Source organism: Anoplolepis gracilipes, chromosome 8, assembly GCF_047496725.1.
Source record: "Anoplolepis gracilipes chromosome 8, ASM4749672v1, whole genome shotgun sequence".
Classification (NCBI taxonomy): domain Eukaryota; kingdom Metazoa; phylum Arthropoda; class Insecta; order Hymenoptera; family Formicidae; genus Anoplolepis; species Anoplolepis gracilipes.
This window is the reverse complement of record NC_132977.1, coordinates 5,355,161-5,380,330: the sequence shown is the minus strand read 5'-3', so window position 1 is coordinate 5,380,330 and position 25,170 is coordinate 5,355,161. Positions and strand designations below refer to the sequence as shown.

The 25,170-nt window shown below is 24.0% G+C and overlaps 2 protein-coding genes across 2 annotated transcripts; both read right to left on the bottom strand.

Moving 5' to 3' along the window:
• Window positions 1-6,115: 6,115 nt before the first annotated feature.
• LOC140668823 (uncharacterized) lies at window positions 6,116-12,591 on the bottom strand. Its single transcript, XM_072898145.1, has 9 exons — window positions 12,549-12,591; window positions 12,246-12,441; window positions 12,149-12,155; window positions 11,466-11,624; window positions 10,143-10,389; window positions 9,957-10,025; window positions 9,774-9,863; window positions 6,946-7,016; window positions 6,116-6,278 (listed from the first exon to the last, which is right to left on the bottom strand). Exons 1-9 carry the CDS (start codon window positions 12,567-12,569, stop codon window positions 6,116-6,118), a joined length of 1,023 nt encoding a protein of 340 aa, XP_072754246.1. The 5' UTR covers window positions 12,570-12,591.
• Window positions 12,592-14,079: 1,488 nt separating this feature from the next.
• On the bottom strand, window positions 14,080-20,519 carry LOC140668822 (uncharacterized). The gene is made up of 7 exons (XM_072898144.1): window positions 20,472-20,519; window positions 18,059-18,373; window positions 16,635-16,900; window positions 15,951-16,109; window positions 14,492-14,729; window positions 14,301-14,339; window positions 14,080-14,223 (listed from the first exon to the last, which is right to left on the bottom strand). Exons 1-7 carry the CDS (start codon window positions 20,517-20,519, stop codon window positions 14,080-14,082), a joined length of 1,209 nt encoding a protein of 402 aa, XP_072754245.1.
• Window positions 20,520-25,170: the final 4,651 nt, after the last annotated feature.

Genomic DNA, 25,170 nt, shown 5'->3' with positions numbered 1-25,170 from the left:
TTTAAATTTCAGCTTATTCATTTTACTCACTTTTTTGTTAATAAAACATTGCTTACTTCTTTCCAAATATCAGCATATCGAATATTATTTGTAAGTTCATCAAACATTTTTTCAATTTTTTTTGCCTAAAATTTTGGGTATAATATTATGGAATATATACAATATTATGGAATATATACATTTGACTAAATATTAATACTTAAATTGTAATTTAATTTGTATAAGTATATATTCTATTAAAATTTGCGTGGTTTTACCTTAACTTGAACACATTCGCAAATATAATTTATCACGTAAAGCCTCACTACCAGTAGCAAGATGTGGTAACTTATATAAAACCAACAACCTAATGGTACATACTCTCGATATTGCAATAGCAACGTATTTAAAAGAAAAAATATGACTGTTAGGCTTGTAATAAGAGATGCTATTTCAAAAGTCATTTGGGTTCCAAATATTAAATTTAAGTCGCGAGCAATACGACATAATTCTAAATGAAGATGCCTGTCAAGAAACGTACTTTACTATTCAAATAAACATAAAATTACTTTCATATATTATTAAAATTTATAAAAAATTAATCTTTGCTTGATTATGTTGTCCGACAAAGATTTTTCACAGCTTGTAGTATAAGTTCGTAAGTGAATTTGAATGTGCTGAATTTAAATGTACTAATAAAGATACCCTATCTTATTATAATTTTGAGAAAATTAAGGTTAAAGATAATAAAACCATGATGTTTGCAATCTTTAATTAACTTCTAAATATTAATTTAACGCCATTTTTTTAAATTACAATTTTTTTCAGGAACTCTGCACATTATCTTAGTAAAGAGAAATGTTTAACCTTTAATTTGAGCTACATTAACTTTTCTATTATGTCAGGTTACTCAAATATAGCCTCTCAAAAATTTTAGCTTTTGCAATTGTCTTAATTTTCTCAAAATCTTGATGAGATAAGGCATTTTTATAGACAGATATGAATTCTTTACACTGAAATTTATAATAACATATGCTACAATCCATAAAAAAAAATGTTTTCTCTTGTCAGACAGTGTTATCATTAAAGGAAAAATTTATAAATTTTTATAAAATTATCCAGACAAATTAACTACCAAAATGTAGCACAATTTAATTTACATTAAGGTCCACAATGTACTCTTGTAATCATCAGTACAAATAACATATCGACGAAGAGCGATTACAGGTTTTTTCCATTTATACTTTGGTACATATTTCTCGTTCATTAATAAATATCGCATATGCTCGTTTATTCTGTCAAATTGAATACCAATACACCTGTATTATAAAATAAATGTCTCATTAGTTTTTGATACAATTTATGATATGATTTTAGATAACAAAGCTTTTAATAATTATATAATTTTATAATACCTAAAAGATTATATATGTAGTGTTAATTTCGCAAAATAATATATCAATTTAAAAGAATTATTTTAAGTTTTTGTTAAAAATTTCGTGAAATGTCATTTTTTAATAATAAATACATTTTTTATTAAAAAAGTTAGTAAAGCAAAATTTTGCAATAAAGAGAGAGTGAGAGGAAGAGAAAGAGAGAGAGAGAAAAAAAAAGAGAAGGCTGAAACGAGGAGAAGAAGAGGGCAGAGAAAGAGAGTTTATGAAAATGTTAAAAATTTAAGAACAAAGTACAAATGTATTAATTTGATTATATATATGATTACACTTATGAACTATATAAATATAAATATATATGTATACCAACCATAAAAAAAAAATAAATACAAAATCTATGAATATATTAATATTAGCACAATAGTTTTGTATAAAAGATCCAAATAATGCCAAAATAATGTTTTGGTCTGTTATTAGCCAAACTGTACCGAAAGAGTTTAAAATAAAACTGTATAAAATCCATCCAATTAATACTCTTCTCGAATATATATGCATCTTTCGATATGCTTTTGAAGTGCCTAATTGTTCCAAAGTATCATTTACAGCATCAAGCTTTTTTATGCACATCATAAGTTTCTAAAAGAATTTGGGACACATTTAGGTGATATTTTAAAATGTAGCTATAAATATATGTCATATTTTTATTATGAAAAATATAATTATATAATTATGTAATTATGTACAAATATTTAGAAAAGCTTGAAAGACACAGCTTTAATAAGATTCTTCAGAGAACTACTAAAATTATTAACTGTAATTTATAATTAATATAAATATATAATTTAATTATATCACATAATAAAAATGTATATTAAAATACGCTTTCTAGTACCTCTTGATGATAGAAACTCATAATCGTGGACACAATCGTGGTAACGATGGAAATTATCGAAGGAATCGTATGTATTGTGGCTGGATATAACTTCTTCCATGTAAATAAAGTCACTATGTAATAAAAATAACCATAAACAATCCAAATTATCAGGGAATATAAGACACTTAAGTATGTAATCAATGAAATTCTCGATGTTGGTTGTTTTATAGGATAAAAGTTTAATCCCACAATGAAATACGTAATAAAAAAAGGGCGCAAGGCTTGTTGAATAGCAGTTACCATGATCAAAGAGTACTACAAACTGACATTGATTACCTGTTTATACTCATTTGTTAGATGTATCGTAATTATAGTGATTCGTAACAATGATAGATCTTTGTAATTTCAATATGTTTTATGCAGCATTTGCGCGTATTAAAACCATCGATTTGCTTATGAACGAAAGAGTTATTTATTTTAAAATTTTATATGTTACAAAATATCAAAATAATGCTATTAATTAATTTTTTGCGTATTTTCTCGTACGAAGTACATGTTGATAATCTATACTGGATTATCTTAAAATTACTCTGTATAACATAAGTTTTTATTTGTTTTATTATATAATAATGTAGTATGTGTGTAAAAAAAGATTAGAAAATATCTACTTGTTTAAGTAATAATGACTTTAAGTAATAATTATTTAACTAATAGTGACACTTTCTTGACATATTAATATATGCTTGACGTTTAATAGTTCAAAATGATTAAAAGTAAAGAATAGGGAACTACATTTCAGCGCATGAAAAGATTAAAATTTGTTCCATATTTAGCTTTATCTTTAATAAATTGTAGATTATCATTAAGACATAATTATAATACATGCAATTGAAAAATGTTATAATTGAAGGAATAATATGAGGGAGTAAGTTCTAATTAATAGTAACATTTACACTTATAATGCATATATATTATTGCATATATCATATAATCACTATGTCTTACTGATCATATATTGTTAATCATCAGTTTATTTTATTACATAATTTGTAAATATCATTTTGTAATTATATACATACATACATTATATACATACATACATTATGCTTTTAAATAAGCTCTCTTGTAACATTTATAAATATTCTTTTAATTAATTGACTGCCTTTAATATGAAATGTGAAAATGTGTTAATAATTATAGTTACAGAATAAACTCGCATTACTGATTATAAAAATAATATATATATATCGATTAGTTGTAGAACAGATGAGCTAAGGTTGCTATGTAAATAAACAGTCTTTGCAATCATAGTTTTGGGCTAAATGACATGTATTCTCTTTATGTGTTCTATCGTTATATTCTTTCTTATTATTACCGTTGTAAAGTTATTTGGTTTCCTAAAAAAGTGTCCATTTATTTCTTGCGTGCGTACGTGAACGAATTAAAGTTTCGGCGCGAGAACTTTTCGACATATCGCGACTCCTGAGCGTAACAATATATATATATATATATATATATATATATATATATATATATATATATATATATATATATATATATAGTTTGTATGTGTGTATGTAACATAAATCTTAAAAAAATTTATAAATTATGTAAAGTATCTTGTGCATGATGTATGTGTTTAATAATTGTTACGTATTTTATAGTTTAAGATAGCATAATAATAAATTATTATACCATAAGAGAGTTATTTTAATTTTTCTCATTTTTTAAATTTATATTTTCTAAAACTAAACAACAGTTAATCTTAATATAATTATGTGAGAATATTCTTGGTATTATATCTTGCTACACACATTATTACGATGTTAAAATTTACGACACTCTAATTTTGATATTTTCTTCTTTAAAAGCAGATTATGTAACACATTTAAAAATAAGGTATTTTCATTTGTATCATAATAATTACGTACATTAAAATCATCGCGCAAAGCTGGAAGAAAATGTATGTCAATTAATATTTCTTGCGTAAAAAAATAACAGTTTAATGAAATATACAATAAATTAGAAATTAGAAATTGAATAAGACATGAGATAATATAGCAATATAAGAATTTTGATAAAAATAGCATTAGATCAATTTGTAGAAATATTACTTATGTTTTAATTAAATAATTTAATACATAGTATAAAAATTAAGTAATGAAGAAAAATTTGTGTAAAAGCGAACCTTCCGTAGAAAATCATTGCCAAAATATAAGAAACCCATTCCAGTAAATTTTAATGGATGTTGTATCGCTTGTAAAATAAACTGCTGAATCTGTAGATAAATATAACATTATTTTAATTTCAGCTTATTTATTTTACTCACTTTTTTGCTAGTAAAATATTGCTTACTTCTTTCCAAATATCAGCATATTGAATAATATTTGTTAGTTCATCAAACATTTTTTCAATTCTTTTAGCCTAAACATTTGGGTTTAATGTTATGAAATATATACAATATTATGGAATATATACATTTGACTAAATATTAATATTTAAATACTAATTTAGTTTGTATAATATACATATTTTATTAAAATTTGCGTGGTTTTACCTTAACTTGAACACATTCGCAAATATAATTTATCACGTAAAGCCTCACTATGGGTACCATGATCGAATAGCTTAAAATAAGCAAAATACTTAATGGTACAGACTCTCCATATTGCGTTAGCAATGTATTTAAAAGAAAACATATGACTGTTATATTTGTAATAAAAAATGCCATTTCAAAAGTCATTTGCGTTCCGAATATTAAATTTAAGTCGCGAGCAATACAACATAATTCTAAATGAAGATGCCTGTCAAGAAACGTACTTCATTATCCAAATAAACATAAAATTACTTTCATATATTATTAAAATTTATAAAAAAGTAATCTTTTTTTATTACGCTGTTTGACAAGGATTTTTTTCACAGTGGTATATTCTTGTAGTATAAGTTTTTAAGTGAATTTAAATACGCTGATTCTAAACCTATCAATAAAAATACCCTATCTTATCACAATTTTGAGAAAATTAAGGTTAAAGGTGTTAAAAACTAAAATTTTTGCAATCTTTACGTAGCTATCTAGGTATTAATTTGACGTGATGAAAGAGTTTATTTTCTTAAATTCAAAGTAAAATCTTCCATTTTACAGAAGATAATGTACAGAATTTCTGAAAATAATTCTGATTTATAAAAAAGGTATTAAGTTGATGAAAAATAATCTTATTGCTATATTATCCTACTTAATAAAACATATATGTATAATTCAATAAAAATAGTAAAAACATAAATATTAAATATCTAACAGTGTCCTTAAAAAAATGTTTACAAATAATTGTTTTTAAGTAATTTATTTAAACGTTTTTTAAAAATTAATATTACAAGAAATTTAATTAATAATACCAATAATGCATATGTATACATATTAAATACAAAATATAAACATGTAGTTCTTGTTATTTTAATCGGGTTATATAAAGGCTTTAATGAGTTAATGTAAAAGAAACATTTTTAGTGAATTTAATGCTATTTTTTTAAATTACAATTTTTTTCACGAATTATACATTTTCTTCGTAAAGAGAAATGTTTAACCTTTAATTTGAGCCACATTAACTTTTCTATTATGTCGGGTTACCCAGATATAGCTTAAAAAATTTTAGCTTTTGCAATTGTCTTAATTTTCTCAAAATCTTGATGAGATAAGGCATTTTTATAGACAGATATAGATTCTTTACACTGAAATTTATAATAACATACGCTACGAACGATAAAAAAATTGTTTTCTCTTGTCAGACAGTGTTTTTTTTAAACTAAAAATTTATATTTTTTAATAAAATTAACCAGATAAATTAACTATTAAAATATAGCACAATTTAATTTACATTGAGGTCCACAATGTACGCTTGTAATCATCAGGGCAAATAACATATCGACGAAGGGCGACCACAGGTTTTTTCCATTTATACTTTGGTACATATTTCTCGTTCACCAATAAATATCGTATATGCTCATTTATTCTGTCAAATATAGTACCAATATACCTGTATTATATAATAAATATCTAATTAGTTTTTGAAGAAACTTTTGACATACATTTAAATAAAAAAGTTTTTAATAATTATATAATTTTATAATAATTTATAAGATTATATATGTATTGTTAATTTCGAAAGATAATATATTAATGTAAAATAAATTATTTTAAATTTTTGTAAAAAATTCCGTGAAATACTATTTTTAATAATACAATTTTTTATTAAAAAAGTTAGTAAAGCAAAATTTTACAAGAGATAGGGAGGAGAGGAGAAAGATAGAGAAAAAAAGAGAATGACAGTAAGAGAGAAAAAAAGAGAGTGCTGAATGGGGGAGAAGAAGAGGGTAAGGAAAGAGAGTTTATGAAAATCTTAAAAATTTAAGAACAAATACAAGTACATATGTATTAATTTCATGATAAATATGGTTATACTTATGAACTATATAAATATATATAAATACATATATAATAATACCAACCATAAAAGAAAAGTAAATACAAAATCTATGAATGCATTAACATTAAGATAATGATTTAGTATATAAGGTAGAAATAATGCCGAAATAATGTCTCGGTACATTATTAGCCAAAGCGTACTGACAGAGTTTATAATAAAACTGTGTAAAATCCACCCAATTATTACTTGTTTCGAATATATATGCATTTTTTGATACGCCTTTGGAGTGCCCAATTGTTCCAAAGTATCATTTACAGCACCAAGCTTATTTATGCACATCATAAGTTTCTAAAAGAATTTGGGACACATTTAGGTGATATTTTAAAATGTAGCTATAAATATGTCATATTTTTATTATGAAAAACATAATTATATAATTATGTAATTATGTACAAATATTTAGAAAAGCTTGAAAGGCACAGCTTTGAGAAGATTCTCCAGAGTATTATTAAAATTATAAAGTGTAATATAAATATATAATTAAATTACATTACATAATAAAAATGTATATTAAAATACGCTTTCTTGTACCTCTTGATGATAGAAATTCATAAGCGTGGACACAATCGTGGTAACGATGGCAATTATCGAAGAAATGGTATGTATCGTGGTTGGATATAATTTCTCGCACATAAAAAAAGTCACTATGTAGTAATAAAAATAACCATAGACAATCCAAATTATCAGGGAATATAAGACACTTAAGTATGTAATCAATGAAATTCTAGATATTGGTTGTTTCATGGGATAGAAGTTCAATCCCATGATGAAATACGTAATAAAAAAAGGGCGCAAGGCTTGTTGAATAGTAGTTACCATGATCAAAGAGTACTACAAACTAATATTGACTGCGTGTTTATACTCATTTGTTAGATGTATCGTAATTATAGTGATTCATAACAATAATAGATCTTTGTAATTTCAATATGTTTTATGCAGCACTTGTCCATATTAAAATCATCGATTTACTTATAGATGGAATTAATTTATTTTAAAATTTTATATGTTACAAAATATCAAAATAATGCTATTAATTAATTTTTTGTGTATTTTCTTGTACGAAGTAGAGATGTTGATAATCTATATGAGTATCTTAAAATTATTCTGGGTAACATAAGTTTTTATTTATTTCATTATATAATCATGTAGTGTATGTGTGTGTAAAAGAAGATTAGCAAATATCTAATTATTTAAGTGATAATGATTTTAACTTATAGAGAAGTAATAATTATTTAACTTATAGTGAACGTTTTCTTCATATATTAATATATGTTAATCAGGGCCGATTCTAGCTCCTTATTAGTCTGCGTGAACAATTTTTACGTCTTTATGTGGATGTGTAATAAAATGGAATAAAAAGTGCAAATTATATGACATATGTAAAGCATGTATGTTGCAAATATACATAAAAATTTAAAAAATACTTAAAAACATAACGAAAACATTTTTTATTAAACTTTTCTGAACTTCTTACTAGCTAAATCGTCTGCAACATCAGATAAATTTAAACTTTCCCAAAGTTTATGTTCTATAACTAAAAGTTCTAATTCGGTTAATCGATTTTGAGACATAGACGATTGCAAATAATTTTTTATTAATTTTAATTTTTTACTTTAATTCCTTTATTAACTTTAATTTCTCTTTTGACAAATTATAAAATTCGCACAAAAATTACTTCGTTATTGTCCGGAATAAACGACGAACGTCTGAGTACGCGTTGACTCGTGCAATGCACACAGATACAATTTCGTTACCGGCCTTGGATGGGAGTTAGTATTGAGGATAACATTCGGATTCTTAACTGTGTAATTGTTGATTTACTGACAACATAACGTACCTATATAAAAATTCTTATTTTTGATTTAATATTTTTACACCCTTAAAGTTTTACCTCTGCGTGCGGGCACGCCCGTTAGGACCGGCCCTGTGCTTAACATTTAATAATGCAATATTAAAAGTAAAGTATGGAACTATATTTTTGTGTATAAAAAGATTAAAACTTGCTTCTTATTTACTTTTATCTCTAGATGCTAACTAATCATTAAGACATACTTGATATACGTAATTGAAAAATGTTATAGTTGAAGGAATTATATGTGGCGGTAATTTTCAATTAATGATAACATATACACTTATAATCCACATATATCATTTGAGCAGTATGCTTTTTGTTCATATATTGTTAATCGTTAATTTATTGTATTACATAATTCGTGAATTTTATTTTGTATTTATACATACATATATGTGCCTTTAAATAAGCTCTTTCTTAACATTCATAAATATTTTTTTAATTGACTGTCTTTAAAATAAAATTTGACCATTAATAATGATAGAACAAACTTGCATTACTAATTATAAAGATAATATATATATATATATATATTGTATATATATATATATATATATATATATAGTGTGTGTGTGTGTGTGTCTATGTGTGTGTGTATGTAACATAAATCTTAGAAAAATTTATAAATTATGTAAAGTATCTTGTGCATGATGTTTGTGTTCAATAACAGTTACGTATTTTATGGGTTAAGGTGGAAATAAATTATTATGCTATAAGATAATTATTTTAAAATTTCTCTTTTTTTTAACTTATATTTTCTAAAACTAAACGACAGTTAATTTCATGTAATTATGTGAAAATATTTTTGATATTACATCTTAGTACACATATTATTACAATGTTAAATTTTATAATAAATATTAATTAAAAAATTTTTTTCTTTAAAAGCAAATTGTGCCTATTCAAAAAGAGATATTTTCATTTGTATCATAATAATTACGTACATTAAAATCGCCGCGCAAAGCTGAAAGAAAATGTATATCAGTTAAGATTTGTTGCATATGTGAATAGCGATTTATTGAAATATCGAATTAGAAATTAGAAATTGAATAAAACAAGAGAAAGATAGCAATGCAAGAATTTCGATAAAAGAATCATTAGATCAATTTGTAGAAATATAATTTATAATTTAGTATAATTTAATAAATGATATAAAAGTTAAGTAATAAAGAAAAATCTGGGTAAAAGTGAACCTTTCGAAGAAAATCATTGCCAAAATAGAAGTAACCCATTCCAGTAAATTTTAATGGCCGTTGCATGGCTTGTAAAATAAACTGCTGAATCTGTAGATGAATAATCATATATTCATCATGATTATTTTAGTTTTATCTTATTTATTATATTTACATTTTTGCATGTAGTAAAACGTCATTTACCTCTTTCCAAATGTCAGCATATCGTATAATATTTGTTAGTTCATGAAATATTTTTTCAATTTTCTTAGCCTAAAATTTTGAGTTTAATATTGAATATCTACAATATAATACTAATACTTAAATACTAATTTAATACTTATTTAATTTGTGTAATGTATATTTTTATTAAAATTTGTGTGGTTTTACCTTAACTTGAACACATTCGCAAATATAATTTATCACGTAAAGCCTCACTACCAACATCGAGATCCAGTAGCTTATACCAAACCATTGATATAATGGTAAACTTTTTTGATATTGCGTTAATAATATATTTACACCAAAACATATGACTGTTATATTTGTAATAAGAGATGCCATTTCAAAAGTCATTTGGGTTCCAAATATTAAATTTAACTCGCGAACAATACGACATAACTCTAAATGAAGATGCCTGTCAAGAAAAGAACTTCATTATCCAAATAAACAAAATTACTTTCATATATTATTAAAACTCATAAAAAATTAGTACTTTTTATTAAACTGTCCGACAAGAATTTGTTCATAATTTGTAGTATAAGTTTTTAATTTTTAAAAATTTGGATGTGCTGGATCTGATTGTACCAATAATAAAATACTGTATCTCATGAGAATTTTAGAGAGAATTAAGGTGTAAAATCCATTTTTTTGTAATCTTTAAATAGCTATACATATCTAGGTATTAATTTGACGTGATAGAAGAGTTTACCACTTAAAATTAACGTTAAATCTTCCATTTTACGAAGATAATGTACAGAATTCTTCAAAATATTGTATATTTACAAAAAAAGCATTAAGTTGATGAAAAATACTAAATTTTTATTATATTAACCTATTAAAGTCTATATGTAACCCAGCTGACAGCAAAAATATAACTATTAGATTTCTGGTAATGTAAAAGAAAATTTTTACAAACAAATAATTGTTAAAAATAATTGCTTTAAAAAATTTTTTTGTTTAAACATTTTTTCTTAAATTAATGTTACAGGACAAATGTCAATAATGTATGTGTGTTTATATATTAAATACAAAAATATATATAGTTTTTTTTATCACAGCCGGGTTACATATAAGTTTTGATAAGTTAATATAACAAAAGGAATATTTTTGATCAATTTAGTGCGACTTTTTAATTATCATTTTTTTTTTTTAGGAACTCTGTACATTATCTCTGTAAAGAGAAATGTTTAACCTTTAATTTGAACCATCATAAACTCTTCCATTATGTCAGGTTACTTAGATATAGCTACTCAAAAATTTTAACTTTTGCATTTGACTTAACTTTCTCAAAATTCTGATGAGGTGAAGCATTCTTACGAACAGATATGGATTCTTTACATTCAAGTTTACTGAGAAACATATACTAGGATCGATCAAAAAAGAAGATGCTTTTTATCATCAGACAGTGTTATCATTAAACGTAATGTTTATATTTTCTTATAAAATTAACCAGATAAATCATCTATCAAAATGTAGCACGTTTTAATTTACATTAAGGTCCACAATGTACGCTTGTAATCATCAGTGCAAATAACATATCGACGAAGAGTGATTACAGGTTTTTTCCATTTATACTTTGATATATATTTCTCGTTCACCAATAAATATCGCATATGCTCGTTTATTCTGTCAAATTTAGTACCAATATACCTGTATTATATAATAAATGTCTTATTAGTTTTTGATACATATTTCGATATGCATTTAAATAACAAAGTTTTTAATAACTATATAATTTTATAATACCTAAACAGATTTCATATGTATTGTGAATTCGGTAAAATAATAAATGTATTAATTTGAAAATAATTAGTTTAAGTATTTGTTAAAAGTTCCATAAAGTGCCATTCTTTAATAATAAATACATTTTTTATTAGTAAAGTTAGTAAAGCAAAATTTTGCAGGAAAGAGAGAGAAATAGAGAGAAAGAGGAAGAGAGGGAGAGAGTGAAAGAAAGGAAGGGGAGAGGGATTGAGAAAGAGGAGAAAGAGAGGAAAGGAGCGAGTGAGAATGAGAGGTTGAAAGAGTGAGTAAGAGAAAGAGGGGGTAACAGTGAGGAAAAGAAAGAGAGCTAGAAGAGAGAGAAAAAGGGGGATAGAGAAAAAGAATTTATGAAAATCTAAAAAATTTAAGCACAAATGCAAAAATACATATGTATTAGTTTAGTTATATACTTATGAACTATATATAATGTAAATACTAACCATAAAATAAAAATAAATACAAAATCTATAAATGCATTAATATTGGTACTATGGTTTTGTATATAACATTGAAATAATGCCCAGATAATTGTTCGGTCTGTTAGCCATTGTGCACCAATAACGCTTAATATAAAACTGTATACAATCCATCCAACTAGTACTTGTTTCGAATGTATATACATTTTTCCATATGCCTTTGGAGTACCTAATTGTTCCAAAGTATTATTTACAACAGCAAGCCTTTTCATGCACAGTCTAAATTTCTAAAACAATTTGTGACATTTAGGTAACATTTTAAAACGTATGTATTATATAAATAATGTATATTAAAAATGTATATAAAAATGTATATTAAAATATGCTTTTTTACCTCTTCATAATAGAAACTCATAAGCGTGAACACAATTGTGGTAATGGTATGAATTATCGAAATAATGAAGAATATCCTGGATGGATATAACTTCTGCCATGTAAATAAAATCACTATGTAGTAATTAAGATAAGCATACACAAACCAAATTGTCAGACAATATAAGACACTTAAACATGTAATCAATGGAATTCTAGATGTTAGTTGTTTCATGGGATAGAAGTTCAATCCCATAATAAAATACGTAACAAAAAGAGGGCGCAAGGCTTGTTGGATAGTAGTTACCATGATCAATGAGTACTGCAAACTAACATTGACTGTCTATTTATATTCACTCGTTAGACAAATCGCAATTATGATGACTCATAACAATAATAGATTTTTATAGTTATGTTTTTTACAGCACTTGCGCGTATTAAACTATCGATTTATTTTTATGAGCAAAGAAGTTAATTTGTTTTTAAATTTTATATGTTGCAAAATACTGAAATAATGCTATTAACTTATTTTTTGTGTACATTCTCGTATGAAGCAAATGTTGATCAATACTGATTATCTTAAAATTGTTCTGTATAACATAAATTCTTATTTTATTATATCATAGTAATAATTTATTATATGAAACAAATAAGATGTAAATGTATGTAAAAGAAGAATAGCTAATATCTAATTGTTTAAATATAATAAGGATGCTTTTGATATATTAATATATGTTTGAAGTTTTATAATCTAAAGTAATTAGAAGTAAAAGAATGGGGGAATTTTAACACATAAAAATATTAAAATTTATTTTTTATTTACTTTTATTTTTAATAAATACTAAGTTGTCATTAAGACATATTTAGAATACATACAATTTAAAAATATTATGATTTTAATTAGAGGATTTATATGTGACAGTAACTTTAAATTACTAATAACATATTACAAATATGTAATGCAATTATATTTTACAACTCTTCTAAAATATTTTTAATTATTATTGTGAATATTTTTAATATGTACATATTATGTGTGTAATTTAAATCTTAGAAATATTTCTAAATTTTTCAAATATCTTGTACGCAATGTTTATATCTACGTAATTGGTTTGGGAAAAATAAATTATTAATGTAATAAGAGATGTAATTTAATATTTTTTATTTTTTTAATTTATATTTTCTAATATTAAATGATAGTTAATCTTGAGGTAATTATATGTAAAATAATCTTAATACATTATTGCAGTGTTAAAGTTGACGATACATTAATTTTAATATTGTCTTTTTTAAGAGCAAATTGTTACATACTTTTAAAGAAAATGTATTTTCATTTGTATCATAATAATCACATACATTAAAATGGTTGCGCAAAGCTGAAAAAAATGTATGTTAGTTACGACTTGTTGCATATATGAATAACAATTTATTGAAATATCCGATAAATTAGAAATTAGAAATTGAATAAGACATGAAATAATATAGCAATATAAAAATTTTGATAAAAATAGCATTAGATCAATTTGCAGAAATATATGTTTTAATTATATGATTTAACACATACTATAAAAATTAATTAGTAAAAGATAATCTGTATAAAAGTGAACCTTTCGAAGAAAATCATTGCCAAAATAGAAGTAACCCATTCCAGTAAATTTTAATGGATGTTGTATTGCTTGTAAAATAAACTGATGAATCTATAAATAACCGTTATTTTAATTTTATCTCTTATTTATTTTATTGCTACTTTTTTTGCTACTAAAACATTGCTTACTTCTTTCCAAATGTCAGCATATTGAATAATATTTGTTAGTTCAAGAAATATTTTGTCAATCTTTTTAGCCTAAAATTTTAAGTTTAATATTATGGAATATTATGGAATATATACAATTGACTAAATATTAATACTTAAATACCAATTTAATTTGCAATATATATATATTATTAAAATTTGCATGGTTTTACCTTAACTTGTACACATTCGCAAATATAATTTATCGCGTAAAGTTTTGTTATAAGCATCAAGGTCCAATAGCTTATACCAAACCATTGATTTATTGTTATCTTTTTTCCATGCAATGTATTTAAACCAAAACACATGATTATTATGTTTGTAATATGAGATGCCATTTCAAAAGTCATTTGGGTTCCGAATATTAAATTTAATTCGCGAGCAATACGACATAATTCTAAATGAAGATGCCTGTCAAGAAACGTACTTTACTATTCAAATAAACATATAATTATTTTCATATGTTATTAAACTTATAAAAAATTCTTTTACAGGGTAATAATAACAAAATCTTTTTCATTATTATACCCTGTCTAATAAGGATTTTTTTTTACAGCTTGTAGTATTTAAGTTTTTAAGTAAATTTGGATGTGTAAATCCAAATCTACTTAAAAATACCTTATCTCATCAAAATTTGCAAACTGTAATTTTGAGAAAATTAAAGGTGTAAGAAAACCAAAATTTTTGCAATCTTCTATACTATAGTTGAATAACTATATCGAGGTAACAACTATAATTGGTGCAAGAAACTACAATTTTTGCAATATTTGAATACTTATATCTAAATAATCTGTCGTGACAAAATGGTTTAGCTCAAATTAAAAATTAAAATTTTTTTTTACAAAGATAGTATGCAGAGTTCCCGAAAAAAATTGTAATTAAAAAAATTTAAATTAAGCAATAAAAAATATTTCTTTTATTACAATAACATAATAAAGCTTTTATATAATTTGATTGAGATAGCAAAAACTATACACACACACACACATACATTATTAAAATTATATTACTTTAAAATTAATCTTAATTTTCTCAAAATCCTAATGAAATAAAAAGCCGATATTTTTACGAGCAAATGGATTCAGCACATCCAAATTTATTAAAAAACATATACTACCATTACTAAAAAAAAAGTGCTTATTTCTTTCAGACAGTCCCGAGAAAAAATGAACTTACGTGATTATATATAATCATATCTAATTAAATCTCGGCGTGATCTAGCTATATGTAATATACAATAACTTGTCCATATATAATTAAATTTGAAATTTGATGCAATATGATTTGACTATGTATAATAATATCCGGAATTCGGCATGATAAATTATCTTTTTTATATAATTATATTTGACTAAATCTATTTTATTATTTAATTAGTTAAACATGATTATATAAAGATATGGCTATATAAGATTATATCGCGTCAAATTTCAGATCTTATCTTATATAAGATAATATAAAATTACATATATTATCAGATTTTTACATATTTAATTATGTATATTTACATCTGAACATATCATACTCATTTTTCTTGGGATGTTTATTATGATTATTAAACGTAAAGTTTATATTTTCTTATAATATTAATTAAAAAGATTATCTACTAAAATGTGACATGTTTTAATTTACATTGATGTCCACAATGTATGCTTATAATTATCAGTGCAAATAATATATCGACAAAGAGCGACTACAGGTTTCTTCCATTTATACTTTGGTACATATTTCTCGTTCATCAATAAATATCGAATATACTCGTTTATTCTGTCAAATCTAGTACCAATATACCTGTATTAAATAATATCTTATTAGTTTTTGATAGACATTTGATAGACAAATTTTTTAGTAATTATAGTCCAATTTTATACTACCTAAAAAGATTATACATGTATTGTAAATTCCGCAAAATAACATATTAGTTTGGAAAGAATTATTCTAATAAGTTTTTGCTAAAAATGTCGAAAAATGCCATTTTTTAATGATAAATATATTTTTTATGTTAGTAAAACAAAATTTTGCAGAAGAGAGAGAGAGAGAGAATGAAAAAAGGAGGATAAGAGCGAGGGAGAAAGAGAGGGAAGGTACAGTAGAAAAGAGTGAACGAGAAAGGGTAGCAGGAAGAAGAAGTAAGAAAAAGAAAGAGTAAAACAGCGATAACAAAAGTGATGAGGGAGGAGAAAAGGAAAGAGATAAACAGAAAGTTTATGAAGATTTAAAAAAAAGGATGAATATAAATAGATACGTATTAGTTTGATATATTATGTATATGTATATATAGTTATACGTATGAATTATATAAATATGAATACCAACCATAAAAAAAAAGTAAATACAAAATCTATAAATGCATTAACATTAAGATAATGATTTTGTATATAAGGTAGAAATAATGCCGAAATAATGTCTTGGTCTGTTATTAGCCAAAGTGTACAGGAAGAGTTTATAATAATACTGTATGCAATCCATCCAATTAATACTTGTTTCGAATATGTATGCATCTTTCGATACGCCTTTGGAGTGCCCAATTGTTCTAAAGTATCATTTACAGCAGCAAGCCTTTTTATGCACATTCTAAGTTTCTAAAACAATTTGGGATATTAGATGACATTTTAAACTGTAGCTATAAATATGTCATATTTTTATTATGAAAAACATAATTATATAATTATGTAATTATGTATGTACAAATATTTAGAAAAGCTTGAAAGATACAGCTTTAATAAGATTCTTCAGAGAATTACTAAAATTATTAAGTGTAATTTATAATTAATATAAATACATAATTTAATTATATCACATAATAAAAATGTATATTAAAATACTCTATCTTATACTTCTTTATGATAGAACCTCATAAGCGTGGACACAATCATGGTAACGATGAAAATTATCGAAGAAATGGTATGTATTGTGGCTGGATATAACTTCTTCCATATAAATAAAGTCATTATGTAGTAATAAAAATAACCATAAACAAATCAAATTATCAGGAAATATAAGACACTTAAGTATGTAATCAATGAAATTCTAGATGTTGGTTGTTTCATGGGATAGAAGCTTAATCTCATAATAAAATACGTAATAAAAAAAGGCCGCAAGGCTTGTTAGATAGTAGTTACCATAATCAATGAATACTGCAAACTAACATTGACTGCCTGTTTATACTCATTTGTTAGATGTATCGTAATTATAGTGATTCGTAACAATAATAGATCTTTGTAATTTCAATATTTCTGCAGCACTTGTCCATATTAAAATCATCGATTTGCTTATAGATATAGTAATTAATTTATTTTAAAATTTTATATGTTACAAAATATCAAAATAATGCTATGAATTAATTTTTTGTGTATTTTCTCGTATGAAGTAGATGTTGATAATCTATACTGAGCATCTTAAAATTACTCTGGGTAACATAAATTTTTATTTGTTTTATTATATAACCATGTAGTATATGTATGTGTAGAAGAACATTAGCAAATATCTAATTGTTTGACATTTGATGACATTTTAAACTGTTCTCTATAAATACATCCTTTCTATTATGCAAAATATAATTATGTAATTATATAATTATTTACAAATATTTGAAAAAGTTTGAAAAATATTTTAATAAAATTCTCCAGAGAATTACTAAAGTTCAATCAAATGTAATTAATAATTGATATAGTGTATAAATATATGTGTGCTTTAATTACTTCATATAAAAATATATATTAAAATATGCTTTCTTGTACCTCTTGATGATAGAAACTCATAATCGTAGATGTAACTGTGGTAAGGATATTAATTACCGCAGAGAATAAATGTATCGTGGATGGATATAACTTCTTCTGTATCACTAGGTAGTAATAAATGTAAGCGTAGGCAAACCAAATTATCAGAGAATATAAGATACTTAAGTATGTAATCCATGGAATTTTATTAAATTTTGGTTGTTTCATAGGATAGGGACTCAATCCTAGAATGAAATACGTAACAAGAAAAGGGCACAAAGCTTGTTGAATACTAGTTATCATGTTCAATGAATATTGCAAACTAACATTGACTGTCTGTTTATACTCATTTGTTAAGCGAGTCGCAATTATGATGACTCATAACAATAATAGATCTTTGTACTATAATGTTTTCTGCAGTACTTGTGTATATTAAAATTGACTTATTCTTATGAGCAAAGAAGTTAATTTATTTTTAAATTTTGTATGTTGCAAAATATTGAAATAATGTTATTAATTTATTTTTTGTGTATCTTGTCGAAGCAAATATTGATAATCAATACTAATTATCTTAAAATTGTTCTGTGTAACATAAGTTTGTATTTGTTTTATTATATTACTCGTACAATGTAGTATCTGAAAAATGATTAGCAAATATCTAATTGTGTAAGAATCACGTTTTTTCTTGACATATTAATATATGCTTAACTTTTAATAATCCAAAATGATTAGAAGTAAAAGAATAGATAAATATATTTTATTGCATAAAAATATTAAAACTTGCTTTTTATTTACTTTTGTCTTTAATTAATAGTAGATTAGACTATTATTAAAACATGTTTAAGACATTACTTACATACAATTGGAAAATATAATTAGACGAATTATATGTGTGACAGTAACTTTTAATTACTAATAACATATTACACGTATAATTCATATGTACTACTATATATATCATATAATCAGTATGTCTTACTGATCATACATTGTTAATCGTTAATTTATTTTATTACACAATTTGCGAGCAATTTATTATTTTGTAATTATGCGTACATATATATACGCCTTTAAATATATAAGCTCTTTATAAGTATTCTTTTCATTGACTAATTGTTTAATATATGAAAATTTAGCTGTTAGTAATTGTAGAATAAAGCTTATCATTGATTATGAAAATTCAAAAAGCTTTCAACGAAATATCATCGCTTTTTGTCTCTTATATAATTTAAAAAATTAAATCTTTTAGCTATTTTTATGATAAAAACTGTTCACTAATTATTAACTAATATTGTTCAGCGAAATAAATCGATTTTCTCATTGTGTGTATATTTATAAAAGAATTAAATGATCCATAATGTATTGATTCAACACTATACACATTATACACTATTACATCGTTTTTTATAAATGTTATATATCGACTAAGTGAGTTCGTACAAATATACAATGCCAGTTTGCTTCAAAACTTGTTAGAGTTATGTAATTATGGTGATTACTATAGAACAAGCTTTACATCCTTTCCTTCTGACTTTTTCGGTTTTTGGTTTTGGTATTTATTTTCCCAAGAAAGTTTACATAAACGTTTTTTATGATTTGACAATTTGGATCGTTTATATTTATCTTTATTTTTATGTAGTGATTAAATTAAAAGCAGAAAAATGGCTTTTTGAAATCTCTACTATAGTCAATGTACTGATATCAGTTTTCGTCTGCATCACATCTGTTATCGTAAATATTTATCATAACAAGGTGTATATATATATATATATATATATATATATATATATATATATACATATACATATATTTTCAATACTAATTAATGATAAAAATAATCAAATTTTAATACTTAATAATGTAAAGATTATGGAACTTTACAATAAAAATTTTTTATGTAGTCTTTATGTGTACAATTATGTTTTATACTACAGGAAAATAAGTATATTTTAAATTGTTTCTTATTCAGAGATTTCGAATATTTATAAAAAGAGTTGCTGCTATAGACAATACATTGGAAGAACTAGGTACTCCAAAAATATATCACAAACTGCACACATATGTGAAACGAGTGTTGCTTGGGTGGTTAGTGTCTATAAATTTAGCGAATATAAATGATGGGATATGGTGGTGGGGAAACACGAAAGATTATCGGAGCTTTATTTTTTCTTATATCACAAACCATCATTTTCACGTTAACATGTTTATGGATTTGTTACTTGTGACTCTTTTGTGGTTAGTATTACATTCAATATAGTGTATTTTATATTTTTAAGAATCAAAATAATTAAAATGCTTTAGTTAATATACACAAACACGATATATATAATTTTTTAACATTTTTTTTTAATTTAGCTAAAATCGTTTTCTTATGTGTATAAGAAAACGAATTTGGCCAAATTTAAAAAAATGTTCCAAAATGACTTCCACCAACTCTAACGCATTCCCGTGCACGATGATTTGATGACTGCTGCACCCACATAATATCCCAGTATCACTTTTTATTTGTTCACAATGCTAAATAATTTTTTTAAGTAATTAATTTTTTTTAATACACAATATAATTTTGTATTATTTTCATTTATTATTATATTTTAATCAATTATTACGAATAAGGTTTACTTTCTATTAATCAAATGCGTTTTTCTTGAAAACAGTTTTAACGAAATAAAACAAGAATGCCTTTTTTTTAGAGAAAGATGTGACAAATCTAAAAACAAAATTTCATCACACTATTTTAAAGATCTTCATTTAATAATAAAAAAAGTTCTTATATAATACATTATTAAGATGTACAAAATAATATAAAAGTTATTTTAGAAAAATGATGCTCAGATTTAAGCTTTAGAAACAAATATCTCGGTAGAAATACATTATAGAAAAAAATTTTATAGGAACTTATGGGATTCGAGAGATTGCTCACTTTTACCAGAACACATATATATTTATCGTGTTTGTGTATACACGCAATTATTATATTTTTCTTGCTTCGATTTTGGCGATTATTTAATCAACTAAGATCTAATGTATGATAATTTTTATTTGAGCTTTTGTATAAGTTAGTTTACAAATATCAAATATTAAGATAAATATTTTAAGGTGAACATTTAAAGCTAGTATCGAAAAAGTATTCTTCATCGAGTTTTACAATAGAGACAAAAACTATACTAAGGGATATCATGGATTTCGTAGTAAATAATAGATCTAAAATATAATCAAACAAAACTACACTTAGAAGTATGTTTTTGATACTTTTCAACGGCCTTTCTGAAATTGCATTATAATCTTTACGTATTGTGTGCTGGATATTTAACATTTTATTTATTTTTTAAGTAAAAAAGTAAAATATAAAAATAAATAAAAATACAAAATAAATTTTAAATTAAAAATAAAATTTTTATTTACTTTTTTTTTATTTGTACTTTAAAATTTTCACAAACGGTTATAATTTTGTACCGATTCCAATGGATAATATCTTGAAAACCTGCTTTAATATAGTTCATGGAAGCAAGCAATTATAAAAAATTATAATGTATGTTTAAATTATTAAAACATTCTATATTTTCTCATGACAGTAATAAAACTTACCCGTCTTCTCTCTATAAGAAAGCGATTTATTTACTTTGTTTGGTCTACTTGTTTTGAAGTAATAACCACTTATTTTTAACACAATTTAAATAAGTACTCGTTATATCTACATATATATATATATATATATATATATATATATATATATATATATAATGTTTAAAATTAAGTTTATATAAATTAACTACATTATATATATATATATATATATATATATATATATATATATATATATAATGTAGTTAATTTATATAAACTTAATTTTAAACATTAATGATATTAAACAATTTATTTTTTTGTGTATATTTTAAAATTTTAAAAGTGTTTTTCCTACTATAATACAGGTACATTGGTACCAGATTTGATAAAGTAAACGAACACATGAGATGTCTTTTGCTAAAAGAAGAGTATGGATTGCGATGTACATGGAAAAAAACAGAACCATTAACCATTCATAGAAATATCATGTGTACTAATTATTATAAACATGTTTTATGGATATCAATGTAAATCAGTATTTTACTTTTGTTCGGACGAATCTTTAATTTCTGGAGATTTAACAATAAAACTAATAAAACTAATTCAGATATAACAGTAAAGCTGAGAGATGCACTTCGTAGTCAATAAAAATTTATGTCGATATATTATATATATGATAGTTCTTTTCTTTATGCACGCGCGTTTTGTATATATATACATTCTCTTGTAAACAAATATTAATTTTTAATAGGCATTTGCATTTAGAATTGTGTCAAATTGCTCGCAAATTAAATGGAATGTTCGAAATACAGATGACTATGGAAGTGATAAATTGTATGATATGTTTTTTGAGACATTGTTGGTATATTTATATGCATATAAAAGTAAAATCTCCTTTCTCACTATTTAATTGGTTTGACATCTACACGTGGTTGTTCTTATATGGAATTAGAATAATTTGTTTAAATTACGCTTGCGAGAGTGTTAGCTCTAAGGTAAATTCTTGTATGAAATTTAATAAATAAATAAACATAAATATACATATATATATTTATTGATTATTTTTTAGGCTAGTGAAATGAAAATAATTATTCATCAACTAACAGATTTTCTTCGATATGCTGATGTTCGTAACGAGGTAAATACATTTTTATATTAAAAACAAATGTTTTAAATAAAGTGTCTACAAAATAATGTATAAAATAATCATATTGCAGATTTATCAGTTTACGTTGCAAATGATATATCATCCATTAAAATTTAATGGATTGGGTTTCTTCTATTTTGGTAATGGCATTCTACGAAGGGTTAGTTTTCCTATATACAACTTATCTTTATATATTTATTTTTTATATTTTATAAAATAAAAAAAAAAATTATTATGTGTTATAAATTATTACGCTATAAAAATTATAGGCTTTATATTTTTTACCACATTTCACATCTTTATTATTTTAGTCAATTAGGTAACGGAAATGTATGTTTTACAAATTGATGTTTAGAAATGTTGATTTCTCTCTCTCTCTCTCTCTCTCTCTCTCTCTTTCTAAAATAATCTTATAATGAATTTATAATTGTCAAGTTTTTGTAACTATAAAGTCTGTACAAAATAATTTAATTTACATGTTTTTTTTCAGTTTATCGTATGTTTAATAACATTTCTGATCATCATAATACAAATGGTCACGATACCAGAAAAAACATCCAAACCTTTAAAACAGATAAACATAACTTTCCAATGGTTTAGTATATAAAATAGAAATAACCAGGTCCAGGTAATGTCTCGTTCTGTTTTCAGCTATTATAATGAATCGTATTTTGAGTAATAAAACTATATATTTTCCATGTACTTGTTTGGAAGATATGTGCATGTTTCAATACGTCTTTAGAATGTTAAATTGTTTTAAAGTATCATTAGCACAGCAAGCCTTTTCATGCTTATCCTAACTTTCGAAAATAATTTAAGATATAGGTGATTTTTTGAAATGTATATATATATATATATATATATATAATGTTTCCATTCTTTAAAACGTAATTATGTAATTGTGTAATAAATATGTAAACAAGCTTAAGAAATATTATTTGGTAAAAATTTTTCAGGAAATTATTACATAAAGTTTTACTATTATCAAGTGTAATTATTAATTGATATAATAAATCATGTTAATATGTGTAAATTAATTACTTTATAATAAAAATGCATATTAAAATATACTTTCTTGTATTATTTAATGATAAAAGTTTATAATCGTAGAAACATACAATTATGGTTAAGATGTTAATTATCCCAGAAATTTAGAGTTAAGAAATTAACTTTACAACTTATTATCATTATTCTTTTTTCTAAAAAGTAACTTTACTGTTATTTGTTATTAATTTTAAAAAGTAACTAATAAGCATTACCGTTTCTCAAAAAGTAATCAGTCGTATTTAGCTGCGTTTGGATACATTGTTCTATCTTTGTTGCTCATTATATATCAAAGAAAAATAGATTGACGGTTTCAGTGTGTGAACGTTCAAAGAAAATGCAGCCTATGTATGTAAACTAATTGTATTATATAATTGTGGTAAAAATATTAGTTACCGTAGAGAATGATTGTAACGATGAATATAACTGCTTCCATATCTCTGTGTAACAAATGTAAGGTAAAGCAAACCAAATTATCACACAATATAAGATACTTAAGTATGTAATCCATGGGATTCTATTAGATGTTGGTTATATCATAGGATAGGGACTCAATCCTATAATGAAATATGTAATAAAAAAAGGAAACAAAGCTTGTTGAGTAGTAGTTACCATGTTCAATGAATATTGTAAACTAACTAGTAACTAACTGTCTGTTTATATTTATTTGTTAGGCAAATCGTAATTGTGATGACTCAACAATAAGAGATCTCTGTAATTTCAATATGTTTTCTGTAGCACTTCCGCGTATTAAAACCATCAATTCATTCTTATGAGAAATTTATTTATTTCTAAATTCTAGATGTTGCGAAATATTGTAATAATGCTATTAATTTATTTTTTGTGTATTTTCTCAAAGTAAATATTGATAATTAATACTGATTATCTTATAATTGTTATGTATAACGCAAATTTTTGTTTTATTATATTATAATAATAATTTATTATACGAAACAAAAGTAAAATATGTAATATGTTTGTAAAAGTATTGGTTCAATTATACACTATTACATCGGTTTTTATAAATGAGCTATGTATTGACTAAATAAGTTTGTACAGGATGCTTCCGCAACGTACAGATCAGTAAGTTGGGTTGCCTATCTAACGATAGGCAGGGACATGCCTTACTAACCTCGCATAATCAAAAAATAATAAAATCAGGGGATCGATCATGTAAATTTTTCTTTGTGAAAAGTGAAAAAATTACATGATTAATACTTTAATTAAATGCAAATCCGGTAGGAAATGAGGAAACTGAAATCGGCTTTTAATATACAGTATAAGTGTAATATTTAATAATATAAATAAAATAACATAGATAACATAATTAAAATATAATAACACAAATAAAATAAGAAATAAGATATAATAAATT

Coding starts and splice junctions, on each gene's coding strand:
- LOC140668823 (XM_072898145.1), bottom strand. CDS start 12,569: ATGAGTTTCTATTATGAAGAG. Junction 12,442..12,548: donor TGAGTTTCTATTATGAAGAG/GTAAAAAAGCAT, acceptor AAATTGTTTTAG/AAATTTAGACTGTGCATGAA. Junction 9,864..9,956: donor ATGCTGACATTTGGAAAGAG/GTAAATGACGTT, acceptor ATTCATCTACAG/ATTCAGCAGTTTATTTTACA.
- LOC140668822 (XM_072898144.1), bottom strand. CDS start 20,519: ATGTGGGTGCAGCAGTCATCAAATCATCGTGCACGGGAATGCGTTAGA. Junction 16,901..18,058: donor TGAGTTTCTATCATCAAGAG/GTACAAGAAAGC, acceptor AAATTGTTTTAG/AAACTTAGAATGTGCATAAA. Junction 14,340..14,491: donor GCGAATGTGTACAAGTTAAG/GTAAAACCATGC, acceptor ATATTTCTTGAA/CTAACAAATATTATTCAATA.